The following is a 9,344-nucleotide window of genomic DNA, read 5'->3' on the forward strand; positions in this document are numbered from 1 at the left end:
TATATTCCCCGTGTTGTACAATGATTCTTAAGAAACCAGATTGATGAGGGACTTCCCTTGTGGCTCAGTGGTTAAGAATCCGCCTGCCAATGCAGGGGACATGGGTTCCAGCCCTGGTCTGGGAAGATGCCACATGCCGCGGAGCAACTAAGTCCGTGCGCCACAACTACTGAGCCTGCGCTCTAGAGCCTGTGAGCCACAACTACTGAGCCCACGTGCCACGACTACTTAAGCCCGCGCGCCTAGAGCCGGTGCTCTGCAACAAGAGAAGCCACCGCAGTGAGAAGCCCGTGCACCGCAGCGAAGAGTAGCCCCCGCTCGCCACAAGAGAAAGCGCGCGTGCAGCAACGAAGACCCAACACAGCCAAAAATAAATTTAAAAAATAAATACATTTATTTAAAAGAAAAAAAAAAAACAGACGGCAAAGTTGGTGGGGCCTGAGGACCGCGTACAAACCTGTGAAACAAAGCTCCCCTCTGCTCCCAAACATTGCTAAGCGTACCATCCACCCCTCCACACTGCTCAATGGTCTCCCCTGGTCTCCCCCTCACCAGTGGGCTCACCCATAAGCACAGCTAAACCTCAGGAGGTGAAAAGTGTTCAAAACCAACGTCCCCCCAGGGCTGCGACTCCGGATCTCAGTTTCTCCATTTCAGTCTTGGCCTTCCCACCCTAGCTCAGCTTCAGGAGGTAGAAATATCTCAGGTAGGTTGTACTGAGGTAGGTCAGCAATGAGGCAGAAATAACTCCTTTAAAACACTATACAAAGTAATTAAACTTTTATTGAAGCCTTATGTGCCAGACATTGACCACACTGAGGCATAAGGCACGGTCCCTGCCCTTGAGGAGCTCACAGACTAGAAAAGAAGACAAAGAAGATGCCGAAAAAATGATTCCCACAAAGATTCAGGGGCAGGGGGCAGAGCCCTCAGACCCCATCTCTCCTATTCCAGGTTGACTGTGAGAAAGCGAATAGGAAGCTTCTCTCTGTCTCTCCCACCTTCCCTGGGACAGCTCGGACTTCCCTCTGACCTAGGCACCAGGAGAAGACCAGGGAGAGACAAACATGAGGGGGATACAGTTGCTGCCCTCAAAAAGCTGGAACACCCTGGAAGGATATATACAACGGTAACTTTCTGTCCCAAAGCCGCAAACCAGTGCAGCAAAAGCTAGGGAGAACAGGGGCTGGGCCAGCCCAGTCCAGTGGTGGAAGAGGGAGTAATGGGAAGGGAGGGTACCCATGGCCAAGGAAGTAGGGCAAGAGGTAGAGAAGTTCATAGTAAGGTGCCAGCAGCCACAGCCAACAGAAGAGCCACCCACCCCACCGAAGGAGCTGCAGAGCCTTTATTAGAGGCCTCATCTTTTGTGGGGTACTGCCCAATATTTCTACGGTCTTGGTGGCCACTAGCATCTCCAGCCGAGGTAGGTTCCTCCTCCTGGGAGGTCTCAGGTTCGACCTCTTCTGGAGAAGTCTGGCTGGCTGGGGCTGGGGTGGGGTTGGTGGTGGAAGTGGGGGACGGGGCTGGGGTGGGTTCGGTGGTGGAAGTGGGGGACGGGGCTGGGGCAGAAGTACTGACAGAGTTGGCTGCAGCCAGAGTGGTGGCCGGAGGAGGGGGCAGCAGAACAAGGGGCGGGAACCGAGGGGAGAAATAGGTCTTGTTGCGGAGGTCCGAGTTACAGCGGGGCCCCAGGCAGCAGGAGCCGCTGAGCGTGAACCCTGGGCCTGTCGCCGAATCCCGGGTGCAGGACTCATCCTGGACGCAGCCCCGGACAGGCAAGGATACAGTCACATTAGCTGCAGGAGGGAGACACAGGTAGGTCCTTGGTTGGAGGGAGGGGGTAGGCACGGCCAGAATGAAACTTAGGGGCAAGACAAGAGCAAGAAGACCCAAAACAGGGGACAGAAGGACTCTGCATCCATTAATCCCGAAGTCTCAGTTAGGGCCCCACTTTGAGAAACACTGTCCCACTGTCTTTGGCACACGGTGGACCACATTTCCCACAGTACTTTGAGAGGAAAAATGTGTAGAATGAACTACAAGTCCCTCAATGCCTTGGAAGAAAGGGTTGAACTGGGATACAACACCTCTCACACGAGGAGAGAGCAGAAGACCATGGCCTCCCTCTCTCTCCCCCCACCCCTCACACCACCCCCACCAAAATTCAGTCTTAGAGTCAGAATTACATCTGCCATAATACACCTGGCAGAGGATGGAATTTGAAGAACATCTCCCATGGTTCCCTGAAGCAGAGGCCAGGAGGCTGAACTACATCTCTCCTAATACTTTGGGACAAGTGGGGACACTAACCCTTGACTTTTAAGGAGTCAGAACTACACTACCCACGATGCCTGGGCAGAGAAGCTTGGAGGCTTAAATACATTTCCCATTGCACATCCTCCCATTCTGCACCTGGCAGGCCTCTATGAAAATTGTATTTCCCCCAAAACTCTAGGACAAAAGCATTCCTATTCCCGTGCTATACTGGGAATAGGACTGCATTTCTCATGATGCTCTAGGACAAGCCACGAACTTAGGCCTGCAGTTCCCAGAATGCGCTGAGGTGGGGGAACCCTTTGGGTAAAGAGCTACCTACCACCCATGAGGCCTCAGAAAGGCAACCACAACCCGTGAAGGCCCGGTGCTTCGAGCTCGCTCACCTGCCGTCAAGGTGACGTTGCCGTCGAAACAGCCCTTGTAGAAGTGGTCGCTGGCGTTGTAGCACCTCACGACGGGCGGCGCCGTACCCTGGCACTCCTTGCGGGTCAGCCCCACGCAGCTGTAGCACTCGGCCCCGTTAGGCTCGTAGTCACTCTCATTGCCTGCGAGGGGGGCGGGGAGGAAGGAAGGAGTCGAGGGGGTTCTGGAAGCGCAGCCCTGCTCCGCGTCCCTCCAGCCCACGTCTCCGGCCCTCGACGGACACTCAGCTCAGCCTCTAACCCCGCCCCAGGGCGTGGCCCCGCCCCCAGCCCCTATGGAGTTCTCCCGCCTTCCCCGTGACCGCCCCTAGCCGCTCAGCCGCTCCGCCCCTGGGCCTGCGGCCCCGCCCCCACTGACCTGCGGGGATGAGCGCTCGCGAGGTGAGGTTGAGCTTCGCGTTGCAGAGGTCCTGGGAGCACTGCTGCAGCTGGATGAAGGCCAGAAGCCCGTAAAGGTCCAGTCCGCGGTCATTCTTGCCGGGGAGTCCCGAGCCGCAGCCCCGCACTGCCACCGAGAATTGCCCGTGGACTGCGGAGAGGGGAGGGGGCGGGGTCAGAGGGGCGGGGCCTGGAATAGACCGGCACCGGAGGATAGGCCAGGGTGGGAGGGCGAGGGCCTCAGAAAGAGCCGATCCGAGGGGAAAGAACAGCAGACCGAGGGGCGGAACCTGAAAGAGCGGAGTCTGAGGGGACAGACAGGCTGATAGACACTGGACACAATCGACGGGGGAGAACCAAGGGTGGAGCTAAGACGGGGCACGACCATAGGGAGTCGGAACCGCAGAAAGCAGCATCAGAAGGAACTGAGACCGACAAAAAAGGCACAGGATCAGAGACGGATGGGGGCTCCTAGGAGCTGTGGCCGCAGACAGGGGCGGGTCAGAGGGGCGGAGCCTCAGCCTAGGGATTTTAGGAGAAGACCTCTAGAGGGATCTCCATCACCAAGGGCCCCACTGGATGGGGGAGGCTGGGGTGGAGAGGATTCTGGCAGGGACAGAAGTGGGTAGGGAGATCTCAGTGGTCCAGGGGACATGGATAGGGTGTGCCCTTGAAGGAGACGAGGTCCCAGGTCTGGGTTCTCCCAGTTCACCCCACCCATGCGCAACTCTCCGTCCTCGTCCCTCTAAGCCCTAATGGCGTGGTTGTGTTGAAGGGCCCACGCCAGGCTGAAAGGGAAGGATGGGACTGCGTTCAAGGGGGTGTGGCCAAATTCAGAGGGAGGGGCGGGACTATAAGGAGGCGGGGCCCAGATGGAGGAGCGTAAAGGAGTACACAAGGACCCGGAGGCCCCACTCACTAGTCTCCACCGCCCCTACGGCCTCTGTGCAGACGTCCACTTCTGGCGCGCACTTCACCGTCTTAGTGTTCTGTGGAGAGCATCCGTCATCGGCTTTCTGCACGCAGCTGTAACACTCCAGGGCCTGCGCTCCTGGGGGTACAGAGGCAGGTAAAACTGAGCTATCCCTACTGAAGCCTCCTCCCCCAAAGGAGAAATAGTCCTTCCCACTCCCTCTGTCCCTGTGCAATCCTATTGCCCACCCTTTTCCACGGCGGGGTAAGGAAAACCTCGCCACAAGTCTGAGGCCAGGAGATACATTGTGTCCCTTTCCTTCAAACGTCCTATGCTTGCAGTGGGAGCATCTTTCCCACAGCCCTTTATGCCCAAGGTGGGGGATCCCTGCCATAGACGGGGGTGGGGAACTCCTTCCTTCAGTTCTCCACTCAGGATGGGAGAATTTTACCCACAGTCAAGTCAGCTCGGTGAGGGATCCCTTCCCACAGCCCCCCGTCTGCTTAGGATGGAAGAAATTCTCCCACAGTCCCCTCTGCCCAGGGTAGGGAATCTTCCCGCAGCCCACCCCCTCCCCCGACCCCTCTGCCCAGGGTGGGAGATCCTTCCCACAAGCCCGCTCTGTATGGGGTGGGGGAACCCTCCCTAGAGCTCCCACTCTATCCCCTCCGCCCCCTTCCGGCAGCAGACTCACCTTCTAGAAGCAGCAGCGGAGGCAGCAGCAGCAGCCAGCCCGTTGTCCAGATCGCTACCCGGGAGCCTGCTTTCCTGGCGGGGTCCATGGTTCCGTCCTGCTCTCTCGGCTTCCACCGTAGGTGTGCCGCCTCCCAACCCGGGCCCTCTTACGTGAGCCCAGGATGAGTAACCTCCCCCCAGGCAACCCTGGCCTTGCCCAACCGGGCCAAATCAGCCTCCGCTGTGGGGCGCGACACCCGCCCCGGGTGCGTCACCCACCACGGCCAAGGAGTGAAAGGGCAGGAGTCAAGTTGCCCTGGCAGTTCCCAGAAGAAAGTCTGTGTGTTTGCGGCGGTGGGGAGAGGATATAAGGCTCACAGAGAGGGTCTACTCAACGTTCAACATTCAACAGAGTAAATGTTGAATGAGTACAGGGTTTGAGCTGGGTGATGCTGGAGACTAAACAGAACCAGTGCTGGTCCTCACAGAGCTCACAGTCTGATGGGGGAGACAGATATTAATCAAATAATCATACAAATTGTTACTTACAGCGAGGACAACGAAGGAAGAAGTGTAGGGAGCTACAAGGAGGTGTGGCGTCTAAAAGTGGGGGCTGGTCAGTGAAGCGTCCCTGAGGATGTCAATCATCCAGGTGCCTTACGATCTTAAAGACTTGGAGGTTCAGCCAGTGAAGCAGGTCGGGATGGGGGCAGAGCACGTTGCAAGGCAGAGGGGTCAGCACGTGCAAAGACCTCGGCTGGAAGCAGCATGGACCCTTCGAGCACAGAGAGGAGAGCAGTGTACCTGGAGCTGCTGTACCTGGCGCTCAGAAAGTGAGGGGGGTGAGGGGGAAACTGAGGCAAAAGGGGCCATTCCAGGCCCTGAGGAGAGGTTTGAATTAATTCTGGGAAAGATGGAGAATGTTTCACGGGGTCTAAATCAGCTCCGAGACACAATCAGATTTGCTTTTTAAACTATCAATCTGGCAAACGATGCAAAAACTTATCAAGAAATGAATTCACGGGCTTCCCTGGTGGCGCAGTGGTTGAGAGTCCGCCTGCCGATGCAGTTGATACGGGTTCGTGCCCCAGGCCGGCAAGATCCCACATGCCGCGGAGCGGCTGGGCCCGTGAGCCATGGCCGCTGAGCCTGCGCGTCCGGAGCCTGTGCTCCGCAACGGGAGAGGCCACAACAGTGAGAGGCCGTGTACCGCAAAAAAAAAAAAAAAAAAAAGAAGAAATGAATTCACTAATCCCAGGGAATTATGCAGCAATGAAAACGGGCCAACTACTGGCCTGGGTACCAACGTGAGTCTCAAAAACTTTATGTTGGGAGTTCCCTGACAGTCCAGTGGTTAGGACTTTGCCTTCCAATGCAGGGGGTTCAGGTTCAATCCCTGGTTGGGGAGCTAAGATCCCACATGCCTCGCGACTAAAAAACAAACAAACAAACAAAAAACTGAAACATAAAACAGAAGCAATACTGTAACAAATTCAATAAAGACTTTAAAAATGGTCCACATCAAAAAAAAATCTTAAAAAACCCCCCAAATTTATGTTGAGCTCAAAAAGCCTTAAACAAATAGAAGATACCATGTGACTCCATTTCTATGAAGTTCTAGAACAGGCAAAGCTAATCAGTGGTGATAGAAATCAAAATAGGGGTTACTTTGGGGAGGGCATTGCCCCAAAGGAGTAATAGTAAGGAACCCCTACTATCTTCATCTGGGTGATAGTTACACATGTAACTACAAACATGTTAAGAATCAACGGGCTGTCCGCTGTACATTTTACATTTATGCACTTCACTGAATGTACGCTATTCTTACCAAAAGAAAAGGGCGGGGGAGGAGTGCCATTGTGGCCTCAGTAAAAAAGGAAAAGAGTAGAAGGGGCAAGAGAAGGCCAGGAGACCAGGGAGGGAGCAGGGTTGTCTCCCAGGTAAGAGAACAACAGCCTCTGATGGCTGGGAGTTGGCTGGCGGCTCACAGCGACGTCTGGGTGCTGTTACACCCCTGCACCAACACATATGGGGCCACACTGTGACCGCGATGGAGTGAGACACAATCAGGACCACTGCCTTCTATGTCTGAACACAGGAACAAACAAGAACACTGTGCAAACCACAGAATGACTAAGCATCCACATATATCAGCTAATATAAGTGATTGCTTGTATTGGGTTGGCCAAAAAGTTCGTTTGGGTTTTCTGTAAGAGGTTACAAAAATCCGAATGAACTTTTGGGCCAACCCAATATTATGTATTATTTATATTATATTATTATTTAAACTACAGCTTTAACCTTGCTTTGTTTCTCCTGACTCATAGATAAGATTTACCTATGGCAGGAAAAATAGCGGCTGTGTTCACAAAGATTTTATCTGTTCTCCGGACCCCATGGGGCACCCCCATTGCCAACAATGACTAGCACCTCAGTCACCTAGGTTGGGTTGCTTGTCATCGTGCTGAAGCTCAGAGAGAGAAAGTGAGTGGCTGTGAAGTCATTCAACACTTCCCCCTACCTCCCTGCCTCCCAGACTTGGAATCCCAGCCTCACTTATGGTTTGCTCTGTGACCCCACTTAAATGTCTTCACCTCTCTGAGCCTCTGAGGTGTCTGATAATAAAGGAAGGAGAGTCTTTCATGGTGGAGTGAGGCAGTGGACAAAGTATTAAGTCTGGAGTCAGACAGACTGAAATTTTACTCCTACCTCTGCCATCCTCTTGCTGTGTGACCTCAAGCAACTCCATCTCCCTCTCTGAACTTCAGCTGCCTCCTTTGCCAAACAGGTCTGAAACTCCCTGTCTCCAGAGGGATGGAGTGAAGCAGGGTAACAATTCTATTATTATTGTGCACCCAGGAGCAGGAGGCCCTGCAGGTCCCAGCTGTGTGGGAGAGTTTCAGGGAGGAACCCCAACTGGCCAGACCAGAAGATCTGGTGTCTTGGGAGGGAGTGGGACCCAGGGTGGAGAGTCTCCTCTTGCTCAGGCCTGCCGAATCCCGGGTGCTGACACCAACCGCCCACCCCCCCCCACCGCCACAACCTGGCCCAGGACCAGAGAGCAGAGGGAGGTTTAAATACCGGACCTCTACTTACACCTACTCTGTGACTCCCCCCAGCTCCCCTCCACAGGGGTCACTGCAAAGAGGTTTAGAATTGGTTCTCCAGAGAGATGAACAGAGGGGTCAGTGTGGTGGCACCAAGTCCCCAGCCCTGGAGTTCATGCCAGGGCCTCAGACAAGCCTGGGGCCATCTCCACTATGGGTTTCGTGTCCACTGGGGAAGCGCAGGCTCTGAGCCCCGTGATGTTCCCAGCCTGCCTCTGACCCACTCCTTCTGGGATGTGCTGTCTGGGATGTGTCAGAGAAGGGGTGGGGTCAGGGCCCGGGCTGGCTACATAATTTGTGGGGCTCAGTGCAAAATGAAAATATGGAGACCTGGTTCAAAAGGCAGGAAGGGGGCTTCCCTGGTGGCGCAGTGGATGAGAGTCCGCCTGCCGATGCAGGAGACACGGGTTCGTGCCCCGGTCCGGGAAGATCCCACATGCCGCGGAGCGGCTGGGCCCGTGAGCCATGGCCGCTGAGCCTGCACGTCCGGAGCCTGTGCTCTGCAACAGGAGAGGCCACAACAGTGAGAGGCCTGCGTACCGCAAAAAAAAAAAAAAAAAAATGGCAGGAAGGAGTGTTATGAAATGTACTAAAGTAGAAATGCTCTTTTCCTTTCTTCCTGCATCTCTCTCGACCCCATACGGTGTCTAATGTTACGTTCCCTCGGGCACAGGGTTACTGGTGGGGCAAGCACAGACCCTTACAGGTGTCTAGAGACCCTGCCCCACAACTAAAGCAAACTGGTTGCTGGGTTCCCCTTCCACCAGCCGCCCGCCACCGTGCCCCACCTGAGAAGCCAAGAGGCACAAGTGCCTGGATTTCCCGTGAGCACTCAGGCCCCTGTCGGGGCTGGAGGATGGCAGAAGTCACAGGGCAGAGGCAGGGAGGGGAAGGCAGACAGAACCTATTCCGGGGAGGTGGGAGATGGCAGGTGTGGGACCTCCTTTGAGCTGAGGCTCCAGTCCCCAGCTCAGGCTCCACACCCTTCAGACTTCACTTCCAAAACACAAATTCAAATACAAAATTAAGAATTTCCAGATGGCAATCACAGATGATTAAAGCCAAGAGGGCTCTTCTGAACATGGGACCTGTCAACTGCCCTAGTCACATGCCCATGTGGCCCCAGTAAGGGGACCGTTTGCAGAGGGGCTGAGGGATGAAATGATCCAAGAATCCAGATGTCTCACACCTGGAGGTAGAGGCCAAGGAACACCTCGGGTCCCCAAGGGCCTGGGGGTTGGAGTGTTTGCATTCCGGGGTTTCAGGAGCACATCTGGATCCTTAAGGAATCCTGGGATGGGACACCCAGGTCCTGAAGAGATGGGAACCAGAGGGACTGAATGCCTAGTTCCAGAGAGGTTTAAGGGAGGAAATGACCTGTACCACACAGTGACAGCCTAGAGTGGTCAGGGAGTGGTCCTGTAGTTGGGGAGCTCAGGGGACTGCGGAAGCCCACCAGGGATCAGGGAGAGCTTCCTGAAGGAGGGGACACCTTAGGTGAGATGTAAATGATGAAAAGTTCTATGCCTGTCGTTCACCATCACCCCATCCTCAGCGTCTTTCTTATCAATT

At 55.0% G+C, this 9,344-nt stretch overlaps 1 protein-coding gene across 1 annotated transcript; it reads right to left on the reverse strand.

Moving 5' to 3' along the window:
* Positions 1 to 763: 763 nt before the first annotated feature.
* LYPD3 (LY6/PLAUR domain containing 3) lies at positions 764 to 4,825 on the reverse strand. The gene is made up of 5 exons (XM_081216598.1): positions 4,685 to 4,825; positions 3,997 to 4,128; positions 3,058 to 3,228; positions 2,661 to 2,822; positions 764 to 1,796 (listed from the first exon to the last, which is right to left on the reverse strand). Exons 1-5 carry the CDS (start codon positions 4,770 to 4,772, stop codon positions 1,276 to 1,278), a joined length of 1,074 nt encoding a protein of 357 aa, XP_081072724.1. The 5' UTR covers positions 4,773 to 4,825; the 3' UTR covers positions 764 to 1,275.
* Between the last annotated feature and the right edge of the window lie 4,519 nt (positions 4,826 to 9,344).

Source organism: Mesoplodon bidens (assembly GCF_964165515.1).
Source record: "Mesoplodon bidens genome assembly, chromosome: 18".
NCBI classification, from domain to species: domain Eukaryota; kingdom Metazoa; phylum Chordata; class Mammalia; order Artiodactyla; family Ziphiidae; genus Mesoplodon; species Mesoplodon bidens.